Source organism: Musa acuminata, chromosome BXJ2-4, assembly GCF_036884655.1.
Source record: "Musa acuminata AAA Group cultivar baxijiao chromosome BXJ2-4, Cavendish_Baxijiao_AAA, whole genome shotgun sequence".
Classification (NCBI taxonomy): Eukaryota; Viridiplantae; Streptophyta; class Magnoliopsida; order Zingiberales; family Musaceae; genus Musa; species Musa acuminata.
Window position 1 is genome coordinate 47584471 of NC_088341.1, and position 24136 is coordinate 47608606.

A 24136-nucleotide genomic window follows, 5' to 3' on the forward strand; every position below is an offset into this window, starting at 1 on the left:
CCTATTCAACTTCAGCCTTCTCGTCCCTCCTTCATGAGGATATTCTTGGACGATCTCATGTCTTCGAGATAAAATCAAGTTGTATCGACTCTTAGATCCATGACATCAAAGTGTTAACATGATTCATGCCCACTATACGTAGGAGTTTGAATAAGTAATAACGAAGTTAACGAAGGGGATTGGGTGTGCCAACGACGAATGCCTTTGCTTTAGTATACAACCTATCCACAGTGCCCCTAATTAATTAATTTATCGTTGAAGAAATTTGTGGTAGAATCATGAATGAAATTGGAGCGAAGGAAGCGTATGTGTCAAAGTTCATGTGGCGTAAAATTCTCTGATAGGATTAAAGAAGATGTGACAGATTCTTGTGCTTTTGGAAGATACAACGTGTGCGTACCATCCTCGATCATTATCTTTTACTTCTCCACACGTACTAGTAGTATCTTAACGGAGGGAGGGAGGGAGGGAGGACTTCCCACCGCAAAAGGTTAAACACGAACTGACCCAACTCCCATCCGAGAACTGATTGAAACAACTCATCATGTCCGGCCTGATCGAAACAAGGCAAAGACAAAATCCCAGCAGTAAATTGCAACATTTCCTGATGAGCTCTGACGCACGCGCTTCGATTGACAACGGAAGCACATCATCGACTGGTGCAAGAGGATCCGTTCAATTGTTGAAGAACAGCTCTAGTAATTGCAGCAGAGCCTGGGGAATGATTTAACAACGTCGTCGTCGTCGTCGTCTTCGTTTCTTATTCGATTCGTTCCTTGCTCCGATCCAACTAAACTTCACCACAAGTCGGCATTGTGATCCATATGAATCGAGGGCAGTGGTCTCTTGCCAAGGCTCCAACGAGATAGAGAAAATGATTCAGGAAGCCAAAATTAAGATCACTCTTAAAAATATGGTGGTGGGCGATCGCCACAATTTCGATAACAGACATCGGTTTGATTCACTATACAGTAGAATATATGCTTCTCCATGTATGACCTCCAAAAGCCATTCGAAGGAAACCGAGAGAAGTGAAGTAGAAAGGGGGAACTCAGTAGCAGAAGCTAACCAAGCCACAGGGTTTGATGATACGATGTATCATCCGACATCCAGATGATCATGGTCTAACATCATCGAAGAGCATCGACAAATGGCAGTAGGCGAATAGACATCCCACCTTTCAGAGGTGTTGAGATGTGTTCTTGTGGAAGAAGACGAGTTCTTTCTACGCAAATGGCTACCGCAACATGAGCGCAGAGCTTCCCCAACTCGTTGGCCAACCGATTCCCCATATACGAGGCTTCCATCGCCTGTGACGTCTCCAAAAACATAATCAACCTGCACACATAAAATGATGCGTTGAATAAATCGAACCACACACACATATATTGGACTAGGAAACACTCGCTAGTGCTTCTTTAGTTTCACAAATAGGAGATGGATACCTGAATAACAATCGCTGGGAACAAGAGATTGATCCTTCTTCCTCTGTTTGGTGATCCAAGCATGAACAGGTACCTTTCAGCATCCTTCCTGGCTCTGCACGACTCCTGGTGCCCATCTTTGTTGAACGAGGATGGCCTGCACCTCTGCGGCATCCGGGAACATGTGCTCAATGTGGATGCTGTAATGTTTCTCCACCGCATCATGGATTCTGTATGTCTCGGCTGAGCATGCTAAATGGTCGACCCGTTAGCATCTCATACTCTATCACTGCGACATCCTCTGCTCCGCTGTTCCATAAAGCTTCATGTCAGATTACGGTGACTAGAGTTGGAATGTTTCGCTAATAGACAACACATCAAGCTTCATAACATCATTAAAGTGCTGCTCCGCTTCGAGATCTCAGTAAAATTCAGGCCACATTAGGACGATTTGCCAAGTGAAATGTGAAAGACCACAATGTATTTTGCTCCATCGGACTGCCGCAGTCCTCATCAAGCTTCATAACAACATATCATTAATTATGAGCACAGGTCCTCTATTCCAAGATCTCAGTAAATATCAGACTGCAGCAGGATGACATGCCAAGTAAAATGTCAGAAATACTCAAAGACTCCATTTGCTTTCCTAAGGTGAAAGGAACATATGACTCTAGCAAGACCACAAATGGACAAAACTTGTGTACGGGCAATCACAAAACCAAATTCACAACAAAAAATATCAACACGAATTCTCTATTTTAAGATCTCATCAAACTTCACTCCTTTAAAAACGAGGATTTGCCAAGTGCAGTGTTAAATATCAGCTTTATTACCCCATTTGCTTAATCATAGAGAAATTTAGCACATAGCTAATGAAACCAGACTAATAACATGATCGATTATGAACACATAAAGTAGAGGTTCCAAGCTAGTTAAAGATGGGAAAGAAAGAAATAGTCAAACAAACACCTCCAAGACTAGGAACCATATTAGATCGCCACCTACAGGCCAACGAGGTCTCAGGATTATGTGGTACTGCTCGTGCGCAGGAACATCGCATTCCTTGAATCACCAACTTAAAAATTGTTATAAATTAACATCATCGCCGGAGGACTCCAAATCTCGGAACATTCCAAGAAAAATCCAGTTTTTCTAAATCAGCAATCCAAAACCAAACCGAAGATTGAAACGATGACGCAATAATATAAAATTTAATAGAGAGAAAAAAAAAAAAGACTCCTTTTGTTACCCAACTTTTCTCCATAACCCTATCCATGATCTGCGGCGGCGAGGCCTTGCCGCTGTCACCGACGCTTCCTTCTCTCCCACAGCGGCACTGGCTCCCTCCTCCTGGCGGACTGCATAGCGCAGCAGCACGGCGGCACCATCATCCGCCGCTCACCGCGGGCGGCACGATCGGGGGCTCCGCATTCCTGACCGCAGAAAGAATCAAAGTTTCAGAAAAAAAAGAAAGAAAAAAAACCACAATAACATGCGAGCTAACGCAGAGGACACCAAGAACAGAGAGCCAAACCTTCAGAATCCACACAAGTGAGGGAATGGGAGCAGATGGAGCTACGTTGATGAATGAAACCTACACAAAACACAGGAATCTAATTCTCGACCACGATTGCTGCTGCTCTCGACAGAATAAATAATAACTGACGAGGAGGGGGACGGTGTCGGTGCGATGAACCTGGACGCGGTCTCGGGGAGTAGCGGGAGGGACACGCCCACCGCCGAAGCACTTCCACGACATGGCAATATAGGAAGGCCGGGTCATCAAGAACAGGGACCGGTCTGCGTTGGGCTGAGTGCAGGAATTAGGACAAAATTATATATACATATGGGACATGTACGTACACCATCAAATCAATTGAGTTCCCTCATATTTACTCATCAAAATCTAGCATATATATATATATAATTATTGTGGTAAATCCCTATTCAATATTTATTTATGTACTTTGTCCCATATGGATCATACTTTTTTTATTCTCATGTTAACGTTAAAGAGGCTTACGTGGCTGCTTTGCATTCTAAACTTCACTTTAATGGTAAAATAGAATATGACGTCACCTTTTAGAAACTCGATACATATGGCCTCCACGTATCAGGTTTTGATTGGAGAGTAGGCAGAAATATTTGGGTTCTCATGTCGTGGGAACAACAGCCGGCAGACTCTCATCAGTGTCCGAGTTTAATTAATGTTTGATGACTAGGCTTCAAATTAATGTTACCTACTTAGCTCTCTTCTTTTCCTTTTTCTTAACGAGAAATGATTACTTGATAAACCACCAACCACTATATATAAAATAAGAAAAAAAAATATATCTTTTTTGGTCACAAGTGAAAATAGATGAAGCTTTTGACGCACAAAACATGAAGATCGATCGAGATCTAATGGGGTTAGGAAGATCCACCACATCTTCTAGCTGTGGTTGAGCAATAACATCAAGTCTCACTAACTTGTGAACTCCATCCAAACATTCATATGGTTGCTGCATCTCAATCAATTTCCCCAACACTAGACGAAGCCAGAGGAATCTATTGCGCCGCTAAAATCACCAGAATGTCTCACTTCAACTTCAATTCTTCCCAAGAGTGCAAAAGCAGACGGGGAAAAGAGAAGGTAAAATGCAACTCCCGATGAAGAAACATTTGCCCCCGCTCGAAAGCAAACCCCCAGTAGTGTTTGTCCTCACCTTGTCGTCATCTCTCTCTCTCTCTCTCTCTCTCTCTCTCTCTCTGTGTCTCTACCATCCTCCAGCATCCTCTTCTTCCGGTCTATTTCTGCTTCTGCTCACAGGCCAAACAGGATGGACAAAGGTAGCGAGTAAAAGAAAATAAGAAAAAAACATAGCTTCGACATGTAAAAAAAAGAACAATTCGACACCAACTCCTACCAACAAGAACAACCAACTTCTTCCAAGAAAAATAATGCAGCCAACATGTCTTCCGAACACCAACAATTCCAAGCCCAATCCAACCTCCAAACTCAAGAAAAATCCCATGGGAGCAAATCCCTTCACTTTCCTCGCTCTCCTCCACCTCCTACTCTTCCATTCTGTCATTGCTGGTATTTGATTGAGCTGATCAGTATCACCTTCATGCAACACTTCAATTCTTTAGCTGGAATTCTCATCGTGTTCTGATTCAGGTTGCCTTTTGCGTGATGCGCTTTTGTAGTCATACCAGCGGCGGCGGCGGCGGCGAATATTGGAACGGCGGAGCCGTTCATCGGCGTTAACATCGGCACCGACCTGACGGACCTGCTCCCGCCGGCGGACCTCGCGACCTTCCTCAAGGCGCAGCAGATCAAGCACGTCCGCCTCTACGACGCCGACCCGGGCATCCTCTCCGCCCTCGCTGGCGCTGGCGTCTCCGTGGCCGTCGGCGTGCCCAACAACCAGCTCCTCGCCCTGGGCTCGTCCCCGGCCACCGCCGACGCCTGGGTCGCCCGCCACGTCCTCCCCTTCCACCCGGCCACCCCCATCTCGGCGGTGGCCGTGGGCGACGAGGTCCCTGCGGCGCTGCCGTCCGCCCTCCCGCTCCTCCTCCCGGCCCTCCGCTCGCTCTCCGCCGCCCTCGCTGCCGCCAACCTCTCCTCCATCCCTGTCTCCACCCCGCTGCCCTTCTCAGTCGTCCTCGACCCGTTTCCACCCTCGCAGGCTTACTTCAACCAGACCCTGGCCAACTCCTTCTTCCTCCCCCTCCTCCGGTTCCTCGCCGACACGGCCTCTCCTCTCATGCTCAACCTCTACCCTTACTACGCCTTCGTGCAGAGCCGCGGCGCCGTGCCCCTGGACAACGCCCTGTTCAAGCCGCTTTCCCCGTCCCTCGAGGAGATCGATCCCAACACGCTCCTCCACTACACCAACGTGCTCGACGCCATGGTCGACGCTGCGTACGTCTCCATGCGCAACCTCAACTTCACCGGCGTACCCGTGCTCATCACCGAGACCGGGTGGCCCCATAACGGCTCCCGCCGCGACGAGCCCTACGCCACCGCCAATTACGCCAGCACCTACACCTCCAACTTCATCCGCCACATGCTCGACCGCCGCGGCACGCCGCTGCGCCCGGAGGCCACCCCCAGCGTCTACATCTACGAGCTGTTCGACGAGGACCTGCGCCCGGGACCGTTGTCGGAGGCCCACTGGGGACTCTTCTACGGGAACGGGACGCCGGCGTACCTGCTCAACGTGGCCGGGGCGGGGGGATTCCTGGCCAACGACACCACGAACCGGACGTACTGCGTGGCGGCGGAGGAAGCGGACCGACGGTCGCTGCAGGCGGCGCTGGACTGGGCATGCGGACCGGGTCGGGCCAACTGCTCGGAGATACAGCCCGGGGAGAGCTGCTACCAGCCAAACGACGTGAGGAGCCACGCCTCGTACGCCTTCGACAGCTATTACCAGATGCAGGGCAAGGCCGCCGGTTCCTGCTTCTTCCAGGGCGTCGCCATGATCACCACCACCGACCCAAGTGAGCCAGTCAATTAGCTCCTCTTTGTCATTTTCCTTCCCGAAACCTTCATCATTACAGTCTTTCTATGCTTTTTACCTTACCAGTAGCTTGTGATTAGCATGAACCAATTAGCATTAATGCCGTATCCAAGTACAGCAGTCAAAAGTTCAGCGGGGTGCCGAAGGGAGAATGAGGCGAGCATGAGAGAGAGTGGGCGGGTCATGGGACAGTGAAGTCAGAGCAGAGTAGTCTGCTGTAAATTTTGTCTGTTACCCCTTGCATCGGAAGGCAAATCCGAAGAAGGAATCATTTAGACTGCAGAATGAAGGAAGCTGCTCAGATCGGACTAGTTCTGAAGGCATCGCAAACTTTCCAGTGTCACCATTCCATTATTCTAGACATGGTTTAGTATGGTTCACGTGAATCCTAGTGGCTTCTCGTCCATAGACTTCTTCTTCGTGGAATTGACTTCATATTAGATTACACTGCTGCCGGTGAAGGTAGCGCGTCAGAAGAGTTCGCTTGCAGAGGCATCTTCCACCTGACTCGGTGTGGTCCACGATCGATCCTTCAACAGCCTAAATTAGATTTCAGGAGAGACAATTGCTTCTCGGTAAGGGGTTGTCCTGGTCCTACCATTGCTTAATATATTGATTGCAACCTACCTGGAGAAGTTTCTTCTGGAAGCTCTGTTCCTATGACTCGGTCCGAGAGTCCCACCCAGGTGGTGTTGCCGTGCCACTGCACAGCGGCACCATTGATGCATTTTTATGGTTAAGCGGCGAAACACGGAAGCGAGCACCGAATGATTTGGTGCCGCAGAAGCTCATCATTTAGCAACGCGTTTCCTCGTAACAGGATGTTACTGTTTCACCGTATATAGGAGGAGGCGATGGTTGAGAAGACTCATCATCATGTATGTCTGGAGGAGAGGAGAGGAGATAGAGGCAGCGATGTTGTGACCTTTTTACTATCATTTGCAAACAACGATCTAATCCCCATCCCTTGTCACAGTTGTGAGGTGAAGAACCATCGTATTTGACCATATGATATATCGAACAAACTATTCTGAGATAGAATCCATCTTTTTTGCCTTTTTTTTTTTTTCTTTCTGATTTAGGGTTCTGATGAGATCTTTTTCTCCGATAACTGAGACATGCGGGCGATACCGCTCCGTGGTAGTCCTATGCATCTCGTGTTACCGGATGTCTCGAATGGTAAATGATTGCGACTCCTTCTCATGCATGCTTTTTAGATGTAGTCTGTAGTTGCTTTTGCTTTGTCACCACATGGCTTCCTTCTTATTGCTACAAAGAAATTAGTTTATCGATCTGTCTTTTTTGCTATAAAGATTGTGTTGCCCTGTGGATCGCTGAGAACGCAAGCATGTTGTTTTGCAGGCCATGGGAAATGCATCTTTCCTGGAAGGTGAGGAACCTTAGCGACCTTTTTTTTTTATCTTTAGCCAACGATTTAGTAGTGGCTTCAACGATTCCTTTCTCTTGGCATTTCTTCCTGCAACTTCATGTCGAAGCATGTAAGAGACCATGCAGTCACACACACCAACATGGTTTGAAAAAGAAGAAAAATCTTGAAAGTCCGTCCCCAAGGAAGAACAAGAGACAGAGAGAAGCGAAAAACGACTCTAAATAAATTTCTCAACACAAAAAAATCTTATGGCTGACTTGTTAGATGGCCAAATTCTAATGTTCTATGGTCATTGAATATGGACTTTTGTTGTTGTTGTGTGCTGTGCAGCAAACAGAGGAGTGCCACAGGAGCAGGAACGAACAAGGCCGAATCCAGTAAGGCTGTGGTGGTGTCCCCGACATCGAGACTAGGAAAAGGAAGATTGTATGAACACATTGTTCCTATGATCTTAAACTCGATACTGGTAGTAGTTTGTGTCTCGATATGAAATTTTCGGACTTGATGACCGTCAAGAAAGAAGAGAATCTTCGACAAACTTGCAAGCGAGTTCTTGTGCGGCGATAACAACCCATCTCTCTCTGGCGATTTTGTAAAGCCCTTCAAATCGATTTTCCTCGCACCTTCTGTAATATTTGTTCTTTCGGTAATAAGACGTCGTCAGTCTTCTCTTTTCGAGTCGTTTAGTTTGGAAAAATAACTCTTCCAAAGTGCATTCCAAGCCAGCAAAGAAAGCGGCAGTCTAAAACTACGCCGAAGGTGCCAATTAGATCTGAATCAAGCAAAATATGGCACAATCCAGCTGGCCGTAAATCGTATGATATTGGCACTTGGAGTTACTAGTGTCATGATTGAAGCAATCTATGGTACCCATCACGAAGAAAACAAAGCTGCATATTTGTTTTTTCAGATTCCAGGAATCATAACTCTCAAGAGTAGTACTATCAACTGGTAGCAGTGATTGTGGAAACAAACAATACAAGGTACCATTGATGAACAGAGCATCAACCTGGTTTTCCACATTTCATGATCAAACAATCTAGATTTACACCATGATCTTTTGGGCAAAAAATCTCTAAATGCATCCGATTTCCATTTTCTAATCCTCTTTGCGAGAGCATAGATTTGATTATGTGACCAGACTCCGTAGAAGGATGCAGTATACATCAAGCTATGGAGCAATGCACATATCCAAAATTGGATGACTAACCATTCGTCCATGTTACTTTATCAAAGCACCAAAAAGAGGAGGAGATGGGAGAGAATCCTACAAAATGCTGCATCTTATGAGCAGGCTTGTTCCTCTAGTTCTGAGTTTGCATTCTATAAGATCACAGGCTAGAGATGGTTAAGAGCAACCCATAATGATCACTAGGCAATACCGGAAGGACCAGCTTCTTGAACACCTTTCTCACTTTCTTCTCCTTGCAGTAGGATAGACCTGGTATAGCCTCCACCCCTATCATTTCGATGCCATCAACCTTGAAATCATGCAAGTTACACATGAATCTATCCAGCCTCTTCTGCAAAGTCCGGTTGCCTGACAACATCTGGTTGGCCTTGGTATCATAAGTCCAACCATTTTCCCCAGGTCTTAGCTCCGGCCAAGCATCAATCCACCCATCAGGTAGAGGAAATGCACCATCCAACTTGTCATCCCAGTTCATGTCGCCCGCAAATATTGCATTTGGTGAATCTTTGAGAAGGTTGATGGCCTCCTTTGCTTGAGCTACACGTTCTTTACTGTACATTTGGTCCCATCGTGGAGGTGCAGGACAGGGGCTTTCAAGGTGACTAGTGGCAACGATGAGCTTTTTGCTCCCTCCAACATCAATATCAGCTAAGCATAGCTCTCTTCCCATCACTGAATTGGTGAATGGAATGCAGCTAAATCCCTTCATGGGCAGCTTACTCATCTGTGACAAATACAACAAGGTTAAAACTTCTGTAAAATTTAAGCACATCCAAGTTTGACAACAAGAGAAAAGCAAAGAACACAAGGCATAGAACACGCCATCAGAAAGAAAGAAACAGAACAAGGCATTAGCAATGATACTTATATGGAAATCTATTTATAACAATACATGAACTAGCACTGTAGCTGAATCACCAAATAAATAGGAACAAAAGAAACTGCAAACACATAATGAAAATGTCATAACAGGTAATGCATGTGTTGAGATAAAAATGCATTCATGAAAGTGAATATTAGCTGATTATGATAATGAACACATGAAGATAATTATCTACAGTGAAAAAACAGTCATGAGCTATGATTATTAAATTTAGACAAATTTTCTGATCAAACAAATGAAGTCAGAGGTGGTAAAGTTAACATTTCAAATATTATCAGTTCATAAATTGAATCCGATATATTTATGTGTGCATGGGCATCAAACTGTTAACCTGTAACTTCAAATTTGAACTCTAGATATCACTGCAAGTCTTGCAATATAAAGAAACTGCATAACTTATTTTCAGAAAAGAAAACAATTAACAGTAATTTCCATCAAATCTGCGTATTAATAGCTACTATAATCAGAAAAGCTAAAAACATATAAATGAATTAATAGTTTATCACTTCATTGCTCGTAGTCAGAGTATTAGACCTAGTTGCTCCAGAAATATAAGACAACTTGAAGACAAAAACAAAAAGGTGGCCTAAAATTTACTTAACAGCACAAAAGAATATATGGTGCAAACCATGAAATCAAACCTGCATGCAGAAATATGGTCTCTCAGCAGCCAGGTGCTGTGGCACTGAACATTTGTAATGTTTCAACCAGTTTGATTCTCGGAAGATCTCATAAATACTTGGTGTGACCTCCTGCATGGTAAAAGTCATAACTAGCATTGCTGCTAAAGATCAGAGTTGTTAATGATCTAAGAGAAGTAATCAGACCTGCAGACATATGAAATCTGGTGAGTTTTGCTCAATAAGATCACCAAGAGCTTGCATTCGCCTACATAGTTCCAGGTCCTCACGGAACCAGACATTATAGCTCAAAATTTTTATGATGCACCTCTTTGGATTCTCGCCTACATTTCCTGTGAAAAACAGCATTAAAAGCGTCAGCTTCTGATAGCCTCAACAGAAAGAAAAATAGAATCTCCAATTTTTTTATAGTCGAGAAATAATTGAGTGACTTGTTTGGCAATTTATATGCCGGAGAAATTTCATAATCTCAGAGTACATCTTCAACCATCCATCAGAACATTTCTTGACGACAGAACATTGCACAGCCTAACATGAAATATGTATTGCTTACCGGTTATACATCATGAAAAAAAAATGCTAAGGATAGATTTGATCAGGATTGTACATGATGATATTTCTTTAACCCTGTAAGAAATATAACTGTAAAACCTTTCCAGAGAAACCTATGCATACAGGACGTGGTTGGCTAGCACAATTGTCAGGTATTATGTATTTGCCAAAAAAGGAAATCTCAATGACTAACTTGCAACTCATCTTCTTGCTCCAACTATATATCCACCACAGCCGCTCAGAATCTAACCACTCATATTATTAGATTTTAGTTTAGCTTTGATAGTGGAAGGACAAAAATATTCTCCATAATAACTTCTAGTTAAAATAATCATTCACGATATGTCTTTATAGGCACAGACCAAGTCAAGAAGCATTAGCACCTCATTACAACATTAACCATCCAGTAATCTGGACATGCAGACCATGGCCATGTATCACACTTGGGCTTCCATGATAGTACTTCTGTTTCGTATTTATCGATTAAAATACTTGACTAAAGTTTAAGCTCTGCCACTTACAGACATGGATCTCCTCATTGAGAAGAATATCTTGTCCTGCCCAAATGCACTATATAAGTGCCACATACGTATCGTGTGTTAATTATATGAACTTTGCTTACGAACCCTGGAAACAGAATTCCTGGCCATTCAGAATACTCATTTTGACTTCCGGTCTAAATTTAGTTAATATCAACCTTTTCCAGCAACATCTAGAGTAGATTATTCATTTTTGGAAATGTTCAGCAATGATATACACATGTTTTGCATCTCATCTGAGTATGCTTTTGGATGAGGCAAAACTTCTGAATATTAGCACAAAAGAAGCTATTCGAAGCCTGAAAAAGAAAAAGGTTAATGAGTCTCACATTTCTTCTAATCAATTATATGTTTATCAAATGATGAGTTATGCAAGTGTTAATATCATATAAGTAGCATACTAAACCTAACTAAGATGAAATTCGGCAAAAAATATCTTCTTGGATGACACCAGGGTTTAATATACCTTTAGAGAGCTATGCCATGATTGTGAAACCCACATCTACATTAGCTTACCAGACCTGTTTAGATAACCTTATCCAGTGTAAATCACATCCTGCTTTCATTAAATCTTTCTATCACATTACTGGCATCCAACATAAAGAATCGCAACCGAGTCCATCCATCATAAAAAACTCCACTCTTTCCTCAACGCCACCGAGTCCTCAACTTGTCTTTTTAACCCCTCTATTCAGTTCTCCAAGCAGCAGTAGCAGATATAAACAAGTGACCAACAGATTTCTATCTTTTCTCATCCACGTTATATTAAAACATCAAACATAAGCCGCATCGATATGTTTTGGTCACAATCTTACACCTAATATGTGTCCATAGAACCCTAAGGACGAGCAACACAAGGCCGTCAAGCAAAACAAAAGGATGGTAAGAAACAAGAACGATCAACAAAGAAGGAAAGAAAGCCAACCCAAGGCAGGTGAAGGGGCATTCACGGCCACTTGCTGCTTCTGCTGCTCCTCGTGGGCCCTGGGAAGCTTGTGGGACGTGGCGGCGCGACGCAGCTTTGTTTCGGGGCTGGTGCTGGGGGGAGGGCGCTTGCCGCCGCAACGCAGGAGGGGGAGAAAGACGCGGCCAATGTCGGGGTGGGCGAGCTCGTGGGGCTCGGGTTCCAAGTCCGACAGCAGGGAGGCCAAGCGGGAGGCGGAGGAAGGCGAGGGCAAGGCGGCTGTTGTGCCGCAGACCTCGCAAGCGGCAGCGGCGGCCGGGTTGGAGAAGGTACAGGCACGGCACGACCATCGGAAGACTTCACTAGTAACAGAAGACGACGAAGAAGAAGGCAAAGAAGAAGGGATGGGGATGGGGGAGAGGCAGATTTGGCAGGAAGATTTCTGGGAGGGAGGGTTAACGAAGGTGCACCTGTTGCAGGTCCAAGAACAAGAAGAGGAGAAAGAGGAGGAGGAGGCCATTTTATTTTCTACTTGACGAAGAAGAAGAAGAAGAAGATGATGATTAGGGGAAAAATTAGGTTTTTGGAATGCAAAGACGCTTCTTGGAGGAAGCCGGAAAGGAACTCCGAGGAGAGGAAGAGGAAGGCCGACGGATGAGAGGGTCATTTCGGGAGAAGTTGGGGCAGAGCCTGTTAAGAAGCCCACTTATTATTCGTAAAGTCGAAGCTTAGGCCCAATATAGTGAGTGGGGGCCCATTTGAACACGAGCCATCCACTTTAATTCCGTGACGAGTCAACTCACGACCGCAGGACGCCCATAAAAAACGTTTATCGCATACTCCGTTTGGGAGCGGCGGCCGCACCGCACGCCTATTTCCTTTGCGATCGCAACAGTGGCTGTGTTCACGTGGGAGCCCCACCGTGAGACCATTACGAGCCGGCACGTGCGTCGGTGACGATGGACGGGTTGGGATAATAATAATAATAATAATAATAATAATAATAATAATATAGATGAATTTAAAAAAAAAACTCATAACCTACACTCTTTTTTTTTTTTACAGTGTTTCAACTTTGAAAATTATCCGAACGAAATATTTTGACGAGTCATTTTATCATTTATTCTTAGACAGCCAAGTCATTTGATTTTTCGTTCAAAACAATTTGACTTTTTGGATCATCGATTCAGTAAAACTTTGCTAATAAATTTGGGTTGAGATGGTTCACTACTGGTTTAATAAGGAGACCTACAAAAGTGATAAGATGCTGTCATCGTATAAGTCTTGATCTCAATGGGAAAGCAAACAAAATTTTCTTCATGTCCATCTTCTTCTTTTTCTATTTTATTCCATATGAGGATTGCTGGTGTTCTTCTTATTTTTCATCTTTTCTTATATTAATATCTTTGAAAAACTATCTATTTCGTACTGTATTTTATGGAAGAGAATATGTTATAACTCATTTTACTATTATATTAGTTCATTAGATTTCGAAAAATAATTTTTTTAATTCTAGTGAACTCATAGTAAGAAGGATCCTAATCTCGATGTAGTATTTACAGTTTTTTATGATATTGTATATGTCAAACAACATTACAATATATACAATAAATAAAAATTTAAAAAATATCAAATAAATAATAATGAGTAAAAAAATATGTATCATTTGACTTACAAGACACCTATGATTAGTATAATTGAATCTAATTAAAGTCTTTCCTTAAATTTTTAGATCTATTACATCGATCATTCTTTGTGATGTACTAATTTTTTTATTTTAGACAAAAACAATGTATCATATATTAGAAAATATTTTCTCTAACATAAAATTTTATTAGGCATTTTGGACCAATTTAGAAACTCGAATGTCAAAAAAATATTACATGGATCTATGATTTTTTATAATACAATATGAGAATTGATCATTTCTACCGTCTTGAAGATTTTACTTCATTTGACAACTTAAAAGCACGAGCAGTTTGGAATTCTCTTTGGATCTTCCTATTCTCTCTTTTACTATTGAAATTTTCCCAGAAATAAATAAAAATACTGTTTAATATATACTTTTTTGAAAATTCGCAAGTAATAACATAAAGTTTTCTTAAAGAGATTTTAGAAATAATATTTTTTTAGAAATAATAATAATAATAATAATAATAATTATAATTATTATTATTATTATTTTTATTTTTGGCCCAAGGTGTATGTACGACCGATGAAAACATTACCCACCCCATCGTTTCCAATCAAATATTGCTTCGCAGTACTGCCTCCCTCGATCGCCACCGAACGTTACCATTTCTTCTCTCTTATTCCATCCTCTTTTCTTTGATGATGATTCCTCTTGCCTTGCCTCGTCTTGGTTGATGGCTAACTCCTCCTAGTATTTGATCCGTCTTTGACCCTTTTCTTGCTTCGTTTTCGATCGATCCAATGGAACTTCCCCCTCCTCCGCCTCCGTCGTCTCTTTCCCTCGTCTCCAGGGCCAAAACGGCTCTCCACTCCGCGGCGGCCAAGGCCGAGAAGGTTCTCACTGACATCAAAGCCGACCTCAAGATCGATCGAGGTCGTGTCGCCCTTCCCCGCTCTTGTATTCGGAATTTCAATTCGATTCATGCTGATTGATGGTTTTCTTTTTTTTGCTTTTTCCCTTCGAATCTGATTTAACCTGGCGTAGAGAGCGATGGGCAGTCCCAGAAGGGGCCGAAGAAATTTACGGATCAAGAAGTTGATGCAAACGACGCTTCCAACAGATCCCAGCAGGAGGTAAGTCGTGACTGGCGTAAAAATACTCGGTTTCTTGAAGGATCTTCGTATACGATTTCTTCAGATTTTGTTTCTTTGGATGGGTTTATGAGTTTAAAAGTTCGAGGTTATGATCTTGACATGGTCCAGTGAGTCGTCTTGATTGACCTACACAATGGATCCGATGCTAATCTTTAGGATTCATACTGGTAAAATTGATGGAAGATGTCTCTTACATCTGACCTTGCTTGTGGGCTGTTGCTTATACCGTGCACATTGATTCTATTTTTGGAGGTTGTACTTCTTTATCGTTTCTATCGATTTGATGCCTTTGTTACTTGATTGTCCTTATTCAAGAAATATAAGGGGGCTTGTTTTGTAGAAAAATTAGCTTCGGAAATGAGAGTTGTGACGTGCTCGATTGGAGAAGCCATAGCTAAAGCAAGCTGGCCCTTCATCTTATTGTTCATCGGATAACCTTCCTTCTGTGGGCTGTTAAACATTGCATAGTTGTGCTGCATGATGCCTACTATCAGTGGAATAGCGTCCATGCTACTAACTATATGTCTGATTCTGTTTATATGTTCCTACTCTTCTCGATAGCTGTTTATGCATCAAGTTTGTGCACTCTTCTGAAAGGTCACCTCTTCTTCAGTTACCACAAAGTAATTCACGGAAGAGAGTATGCAGTGTTCCAGAATGTAGCATGCTAGTAACATAAATCTTGGAGATTTCTAGCATCCCACAATACAAGGACATTGGGGATATCCAAGTATTCTTTAGGAGCCACTGTTGGTTTCAGAGATAACATTGAAATGTAGTAGTTAATAGCAACAGATTTTGGAAGTGATAGAAATAAACAAAATGAAGTTGTTATTCTGTTGAGGTATCTATGGAATTAGTAGGCATGGTATTCTAAAAAGAATCAAGGACAATATGTAACATGAACTTTACCAGCATGTTTTCAGTTCAAACAATTATATTCAATTACCAATTGAAACACATTAGAAAAGATTCATAAGAATTTTTATGCATGCAGGATTTCCAACATGCATGCAGAACATAGAAAACTAGGAATTGGAATTATTTATTTGAATTTATATTTCTTCCAGACAAAGTTGTCATCCGTTTGGATATAATTTTCTAGTTGCTTGGTCATCCTTGCCAAAATCTGGAAGGGTGTAAACATTGGGAATGACAATCTTGAGCCTACAGTAGTTCTTCCTGCAGTAGTGTAAGCTATCGATGGTATTTATCTCTAATTGCTACCCTTTTGGAATTGACAAATGGTAAGTGACAGCTACTTACAAAGTTGATCCCTGCACTTTTAGGTGATAGAAAGAAGCTCTTCCAAGAATGAAGGCAGCTCAAGTGGTCTGAAGAAGTTGGGAATTCCTCCATCTTCTGTAATAAAACAACTAGCTATGGCTATCGAGTAAGTCATTTTGGAAAAATGTGTTTCGTGCTTAAATTATCATGGATAAGAAGATTATTTATGCCTAAAAGAACATGTTAAATGATCAAATGGAGCTTTTACAGATATGTTAATGAAAATATCCACAAGATTTTGTTGGAGGCATGTGTCGTCATTAGAGGGCACAACTCTCAGCATACACTGATTGAGATGAAATCATTAAATTTAAAGCAATATATTTTTAAGTATGCTAATGATCCATGCAATGTCATGTGATTTACATATTGAAAACAATGTAGATGCTTAATGGGCATAAACACATATAGTAATTGAACATAATAATTATATGACCAATTGATGTGTTCTGACTGAACGGTTTGACTAGTATGCCATAGAAACTAGGGGATTTTGATTTGTATGTCTGAACATCCATATTCAATCTGGGATTCCGTGTAGCATAGTATATTCTGGTTGCAAATTGGTATGCAACAGTATGGCTATCCTTTACTCAAAATGTGAAAACATAAATAAAACAGGTGGCCTAGCTATTAGCATAGCCAGGCGTATGAAGGCTTGAGGAAAGATGGAGGGGAACATTTATTTCTACTTTTTTTAGTAGTTTTTGATCCATCTTTATTAATGAAGGAAACAGTAAAGAATAATACTTATCCAATTGTTTTATCATCTTTTTTTGTAAAAATGGGAATTTATTAATAACTCTCTCTTTAGATATGGATATCGTGCATCTGTTTCTTCTATATTCTCTTTGACGATGTGAAATTTGTTTCACTTCTGCAATTATCATGCCTTAATATACTCCACTTCTATAGGAGTGTGAAGAATCATAAATCCATAAATGATCTTTTGGCGTCTTCTGTGGATCCCTCATCTAACAAGGAAAAGACTGGCTTGAGCTTCTCAGTCATGAAATCTCTAGTACTTCGCGAAAAGGAAGATAAGGAAATCAATTCTTCAATGTGCCTCCTATTTAAATCAGGTAAAGTTATTTAACTTAGGTTCTCTGATAAAAACATTATTTTAATGTCAACTCTGAAACTTGTGAATTTACCTAACGATTTTTTACTTTGATTGTAATTATCAACAAGATACTTCCAGAGGAACAATATTTGCCTTGGAAAAGTGCATCTGGAACAGAAGGCAGTCCTATGATGACATTGCTGAAGGATCTTCATGGTGCACCACCAGAAAGTTTTGTTGTTCAACTCTCTTTGATTATTGGAGACTTTAAATCACTACAGAAGATGGCTTTGCTTTGGCGTAGCATCATTATTGAAGTAATTAATTAGCTTTTACTTGTTATGGAGTAGGATGGTTTTTTATTGTAGTTTTATAATATTTAGGAGTTGAAAAACTTAAGCATGTCTTCTTATGTTTTTATAATTAATCCTTTCAAGTATCCTATTAACTTCGTCTTAAAATACAGTTCATTTTTTTTTATTGACATACATCATTATGGGTTCACATCAGTTTTGAACTATGATTCCCATACATATAAAACAAGCAATTTTGACATCTCATTTTGTAATAACCTTGGTAAAATAAGTTGATAGGCAGTTGCTTATTTTTACTTCAAAAAGCTAGTATGTTTTCACACAGATGCACAATAACAACATAACTAGCTATCTTTTCCGACTATTCAGAATAAGCTACTTGGATCATTTTAGCTTTGGATGCAATGTCACAATATAGTTCAAGAGTCAAAATGCCCTATCTCATTATATATATCGAAGTTTTAATTACTTTTCCTATCAATGAGGAGTGTATGGTCTTCTTTGAACATGATCATAACTGAACCTGAAGGCCTTGTTTCTGCACTTTTTGATATGTCATTTCACAATGTTGTTATGATAATGTACCCAACTTTTTTTTTTTTGACCCACAAAACATAGCTAGAATTATGAATAGTTGTAGATCTTTCTTCTAAAAGGCACTTGGCAATCATACCAGGGTTTCATATGCCCTACATTTCAACCATCCTACATAAGTCTTGCATGTAATGTTGCCATAAAAGAAATTAGTCACCAAAATTCCTATCGTTTTTTTATTCCAACAGCTAAACTTTCACTATTGTATTTTCATATATAAGTTATTAGTCTCCATAGTTCCTTTTGTTTATTCCTGGAGTTTTAAGTTAGACTGTATGCTTGCTCCTCTTATTTCTCAAAACATAACCAAATGATGTGCATTATGGAATTTCCTTACGATGTCTAGCAGTGTCAACCATGAGCGAAAATAAGTAGACTTATCCTACAGTCTTATTATTAATAATAAGTCAGATACTATGTATCTAGACGATCCCATTTTAGCACCATAAAGATCTTTTGAGGTATTTTCATAAACTTTTACACTTTCAGTTCTTTTAAGTTGTGATTTTTCTCACCTACAACTGAGGATATTTCGGTCGAATATTACCATTTTTATTTTTATTAAAAGTTCCTTAGTGGAGGTTTTAAAAACAGATTAAATGTTCAAAATTATAAATGTCTCTTGAATGCTTTATAAATTAATCTTAATTGTTTGTTATTTCTCTTTATTTCTGCAGCTGAGGAAATTATGGTCTGAAGGCCAACCAATACCTCGAATGCCATTAGATGCAGATCCTGACTTGAATTCTTGTCTCCTGCATCAGCAGTTACAAGTTATTAACTGTTCTATTGCCAGGAAACAACGCCGATGTATTGCTGAAGAATCACTGGATTCTATATTGAAAGAGGCTAGTTGTGATAGTAAAGGATCCTCTTCAGATTGTAAAGTTTATGCGAGGACCAGCACTGGAGATTATGTTCTCAGACTTGGAGCTGTACATCCATCTGAAAACTTAACCATGTTAGAAACTGGTGAACCTATATTTTCTCCAAAAACACAGGTATTTATGTATGTTCTAGTGATGCTAAAATAAATCTAATAGCTGTTAGTCTCATATTTGATTGTAATTTGATCTTTTACCTGTGTTTATTATCCAGGAAGGTCCAGTTTTAACAGAAGAACTTATCAAAGAAACAGAGGAGTTTGTGTTGCGAACTGGGAGGTCTGTGGTAGTAATTTAATTGTTTATGAACACTAATCCACAATTTTATGTCAGCAGTTGTTTTATCATATTCCATTTTTTTTCCTTTTTTTGCTTTTTCAAAAATACCCTAAATTTGTCATCTTTAGATTTCTGATATAGTTTTATTTACTGATTTGACTTATTTTTATGCTTCTGAAATGTTTCTGCAAGTTCTGGTCCTTGTGTGATTTGCTCATGTGCATCACTGTGCGATTTTTTTTAGTCCTTTCCATGGCTGATGCTTCATAATTTTGTTTCTTATACTTATCTTTGAAGAAGTTTGAGGAGAGAAAAGATTCTGGATGACATTACAATAGTCTAAACTCCAAAAATCTCTTACCATGCGTATGTGATCAAGGTCAGCAAACATTCTGCAATTATGTAAAACGAAAATCACATGACTTTTGAACTCGCAAGTGTAAATGCTTAGAGAACCCATGGAGCAATCGAGGATAAGTTTAATGATATCCTTAAAGCTGTTGCAAGCCTGGTTTTCGAAGAGAGATATACAAAAAAGAATCCCACGAACCCCCATGGAACGAGATGTGCTATATAGAAATTTATTTATTTATGCAGAACCCAGATATATCTTATCCACCGATCGACTGTATATAGATAAATAAATAAATAAATAAATAAATATAAATATATATATATAGATAATTGGATTGGTCAATCTCCTTTTGTGGGGAATTCTTTCTATTTGATCTGAATTAGAGGAGTAAAGAGATCCTTTGGATCTGAAGTATCAATAAAATCCGCAACTTGATTGAAGTCAAAGTTGTTTCTTTTTCTTTCCCCATGTTTATCTCGATTTTCTCTGCTTCTTTCATTGATCTAGACTTTGTTTTCTATCCACACTAATTTTTTGCTTTAGTTGGTCTTGAGGACCTCGAGCGACTAGGTTATAAAGGGCCTAAAGCCTATGGTTTTCACCATGCTATTTATTCATTTTAGAGAAAAGGGTAAAAATGAACTAAGATGGTTTCATTTTATATTTCTTGAAACACTTATGAGTGAGGCTATCTAACATTCTATCTTGGGACTTTGATTTGTAATACAAAGATACAGGCATCTTTATGTACATGTATATTTAGCACAATTATATATACTTAAACTGTTAAACATGCCTATACGTAATCTAATGAAGTAAAAAATGCATAAAGAGCTCTTAGAACAAAGGAAGTGTTTTGTTTCTAGGATTTGATACTTGTAGAATAGAGACCAGAAGAAATTAGTTGATATGAAAGACAAAATCTAAGTATAGATACCAGATCTACTCTGCCTCATGGATTGATTCCCAAAATTGAAAATTTCATACCTCCGGATGTCTTGCATGCCTCCTACCACCTACACATATTGGGGAGAAACTTTCTTGTAGACATGAAATCTTCTATCAAGATTTGTGATCTAAAACCAAAATCAAATTTTGGTTTTTTCAATTTTTCCCTCATTTGCTTACTTCTTGTTTTCTTCTCGAGTAATTTAGGAAATTAAATTAGATATGTTGAATATGCTGTCAAGTGGCATCTTATGACATTTGTAAAATACCTCCCAAATGAGAAATAAATTATAATATTCCTGCACTATTATTATTTTGAGCCTCAATTACTGATCAAACTTTCTTAAAATCATAGTAAAATAATATGATTTGTCATTTAAATACAAAAAAACATCCTTTCCTAGGTTCACTTTGTGGAATACCTTAGTTTGACTTTTAGTTAATCCCCACTTGATATGAATCATATGATACTGATTCAATGAATGTGCTTATTGGTAGAAGCTTGCTATATCAAAAGTTCTATATTAATTTTTTTTGAAGATGGTGTTCGAAGTTCTTATGAATATATATTATTGTCTATAGCATGAATACTTGCAGGCTTGAGCTTTCATTCTACTTAACTATAATAACATATTTTTATTCATATACTATCTTGCTTTTGGTGCTCAGTGTAGGGCCAGGTTGTTCCCAACTCCTCTCTGACATGCAAGCTTTCAAGGCAAGTTTGAAGTCCCTTTCAGCAGTTTAAATGTTGATCAATATTTTTCCTCTAGCATGAGATATATACCAGTATGCGTTTATAAAGTTGTGTGACATCACCAGAGATACAATTTAGCAGGCAGCAAACCCTGGGTGTATCCTAGAAGACTTTGTAAGATGGCATTCTCCACCAGACTGGATGGACACGGACTCAAACAGTCAGAATGACTTTTCAATTGATGAAGAAGGGTCATCTCGACGAGGTCGACTAAGTCGAAGAATGCAGGAGGAAGGTACTCATCTGTCAAAATCTACATGTTATAACATGCATGTATCAAGCTGTCCTTTATCCGTTGCTTTAGATTAACAAGACTAGAAGAATCACACATTGTTCAATGTTGCAAGCAGGATCTCATTAATAGTAAGAGTCAAGACAAATAAACTTGCGTTCCATGCTAATATTCTGTTAGTACAGGACATCAAATTTTACTGTGTCTGCTCTACATGGATTGGATTAGAAGAATTATTTAGAATGGATAACATGACAAAGCTAACTATTTTAGGAAATTTTTTGTACTCCATATGCTGACCTTTGTTGCTCAATTTTTTGTTATTTTAAATATTCTTTCAATCATTATTTTCAGTGAACTTAGCATCTTCATTCAGAATATTTTTTCCAAAAAGTAGAGGCATGTTTTCATTCTCCCCCTGATTAAATAAACTGAAAAGCAGAGAGTTTTGCAGATCTCCTGCCTGACATCTGAACTTCTAGGTTTTAGGCTTTGGGTCATAGTTCATGTTGCTTTGACTCCATGTCGGCACTAGTGTTTCAAGGGTTGATGTCAATTAGCTATCAAGTATATCACAATTTCCTTTGTCAACCCTCCTCAAGTTAATTTTGCTCTATAGTCCAATTTACTGAGGATAATGCAGACGTAGTCCATGCATTCCTGTTAAGGTAATTATAGATGATCTGCATAATGCATTCTTGGGAAATATATTTTTGGCCATCTCTAGGTAATTTGTGGCATGAATTGTGGGAAGCTGCCAAAGCATTGCCTGCTGTAAAACAAACACCGCTGTTTGATGAGGATTTAGCAGTGTAAGTAGAGAAACTTGTCTGAATGATCTTTGACTTGATACTGTTCATGACAACTGATTAAGGCATTTGATTTTGAAGTGAAGGCATCTTAACTGCCTTGGACGACATTCAACCATCTGAGCTCTTTGAGCAGCTTTTTGTCTCTGTGGTAAGTTCTATATTATAGTATCCTTTCTTTTTAATTTTTCTACCACCACACAGAATACAACTTTTCCAAACTATGATTTTGCAAAATTTCATTTTTTTTTAGTGTAGTTTTTAACATGTGATCAACTTTTTATCAATTGTTTGCATTCAAGTGAAGATTATCTTGATTAGTTGGCAAAATAGAATTCTTACTGGCGACATATGGGCTGCATTAGGCTTCACGATAGTCTTGCAGGATGGATTTTGTGATAGCAGATGGTAGGGCAACCATTCTTTACTGGTGAACATAAAAGAGACAGGTTATGTCTTCCACTAGTAGATTATTGCGTGTGTAGATTTTGTGCTAGTGACCACTAACCTATTAGTTCGCAATAGGTAAATGTTACTGGCAATGCCTAAATTGTATTAGGCTTGGATTGCAACAGTGGAAAATAACCATTGTGATAGCACATGGTAAAGAAATTGTTATCTTATAATTAACATTGTTATATGCCTTTGAACAATCATCTAATAATGTGGTTTTGTTCCTACAAAATGTATTGGCTTAATGTACCTCTGGAACCAAACTTGATTCTAGATCCACTTGTAGTCCAAGTCACGTCTTTCAGTTAAAAGGCAAGCTCTGATGTGCTCTTGTATGGAGATTTTTCAGATTTGTGCTGGCCTTCTGATAGCAGAAGTGGTCCTTCCTGTGGATAGCAACCTGAGCAAATTATACACCGAGTGCAAAGACTATATCGTCTTTACTTGCCAAAATGGCCTTTTGAATGAGAAGTTGGATGATATATGCAAGGTAAGATTTTAGTTAAAATTCGGAAGTATTAGAATCTTCGAGGGGCAAAAAGTCGAACTGATCATCTCTGACACATTGCTGACTGAAGAAATAATCAGTTTCATCTTTCTGAGCCATTGTCACTGATTAAATGCTTCCTATAGGTTTATGGAACCATAGAGGCAATAGTCCTCAAACCGGAAGAGGTTATCAAGGCCATGGAACAACCTGACGAAACATCATCTGGAGAATCAAAGAAGCGCTTCAAGATACCAAGTCTAAATTTCGTTGGCAAAGACAAACAACCATTGTGGAAACGAGCACCCAAGGATGATAAGAAATCAGAGGAGAAAAATGGTCATGCACTCTCCAACTTTTTCGACAAAAGAACGTCTTTATTTTCTAAAAAGCCATCAAAATCAAATGCACAGCAATCTTCTACTGCGTCTACTTTGGATGATGGTGGGTGGATGATAGTGTGAGAAAAAGTTTCATATTTGTTATTATAAAAAAAAGGGGGGTGGGGGGGTTTGTATTTGTTTAATATCGAAAGAAGGTACATTGTTGATTACATGTGCATGGTCTGATTTATTATGTTTGACATCCATCACAAGAAAAGAAAGACGGGTGCCCTCAGATTGGTTCAAAATCTTTTTGGATGTTTTCGCAGTAATATATCAGTGAAAGCTCAGATGTAACTTTTGAAGGCATCTGAGGCGATTCTTGTTCCGAATGCTAGTAGCAACTGTTTCTTTCTTGAGAAGCGAAGCTTTGTTGCGATTACTATGTACTTATGTGCCACAAACAACAAGACACACACACACACCTCTTGTCCGATTGCTACCTATCACAGGCAGGGTAGGGTAAGCTCA

The 24136-nt window shown here is 39.9% G+C and overlaps 3 protein-coding genes and 1 long non-coding RNA gene across 13 annotated transcripts; 2 read left to right on the forward strand and 2 right to left on the reverse strand.

The window, feature by feature from the left end:
* Positions 1-878: 878 nt before the first annotated feature.
* LOC135611367 (uncharacterized) lies at positions 879-3228 on the reverse strand. 7 transcript variants are annotated; one of them, XR_010486547.1, is made up of 5 exons: positions 3121-3228; positions 2959-3018; positions 2679-2857; positions 1446-2009; positions 879-1338 (listed from the first exon to the last, which is right to left on the reverse strand). It is a non-coding gene; the product is annotated as an uncharacterized LOC135611367 (long non-coding RNA). The 7 variants fall into 7 exon arrangements; XR_010486549.1 differs by lacking the exon at positions 3121-3228 and adding an exon at positions 3091-3109; XR_010486548.1 differs by lacking the exon at positions 3121-3228 and having other exon boundaries at positions 1446-1733; positions 2959-3098.
* An 885-nt stretch (positions 3229-4113) lies between these two features.
* LOC103982099 (glucan endo-1,3-beta-glucosidase 1-like) lies at positions 4114-8000 on the forward strand. 4 transcript variants are annotated; one of them, XR_010486542.1, is made up of 5 exons: positions 4272-4503; positions 4614-6915; positions 7015-7111; positions 7295-7322; positions 7653-7740. XR_010486542.1 is itself a non-coding variant. In XM_065107100.1 (4 exons), exons 1-4 carry the CDS (start codon positions 4244-4246, stop codon positions 7810-7812), a joined length of 1497 nt encoding a protein of 498 aa, XP_064963172.1. In that variant the 5' UTR covers positions 4114-4243; the 3' UTR covers positions 7813-8000. The 4 variants fall into 4 exon arrangements, 2 of the variants coding, with proteins under 2 accessions (XP_064963172.1, XP_009397186.3); XM_065107100.1 differs by lacking the exons at positions 4272-4503; positions 7015-7111 and adding an exon at positions 4114-4253 and having other exon boundaries at positions 4614-5912; positions 7653-8000; XM_009398911.3 differs by lacking the exon at positions 7015-7111 and having other exon boundaries at positions 4271-4503; positions 4614-5912; positions 7653-8000.
* Positions 8001-8311: 311 nt separating this feature from the next.
* Positions 8312-12690, reverse strand: LOC135611366 (uncharacterized). The gene is made up of 4 exons (XM_065107101.1): positions 12055-12690; positions 10225-10370; positions 10039-10149; positions 8312-9238 (listed from the first exon to the last, which is right to left on the reverse strand). The coding sequence occupies exons 1-4, from the start codon at positions 12551-12553 to the stop codon at positions 8654-8656; spliced, it is 1341 nt and encodes a 446-aa protein (XP_064963173.1). The 5' UTR covers positions 12554-12690; the 3' UTR covers positions 8312-8653.
* Positions 12691-14284: 1594 nt separating this feature from the next.
* On the forward strand, positions 14285-23997 carry LOC135611368 (uncharacterized). The gene is made up of 13 exons (XM_065107103.1): positions 14285-14599; positions 14711-14799; positions 16110-16213; positions 17023-17189; positions 17309-17487; positions 18756-19079; positions 19177-19241; positions 21214-21266; positions 21387-21536; positions 22261-22345; positions 22424-22493; positions 23145-23285; positions 23429-23997. The coding sequence occupies exons 1-13, from the start codon at positions 14467-14469 to the stop codon at positions 23744-23746; spliced, it is 1878 nt and encodes a 625-aa protein (XP_064963175.1). The 5' UTR covers positions 14285-14466; the 3' UTR covers positions 23747-23997.
* Positions 23998-24136: the final 139 nt, after the last annotated feature.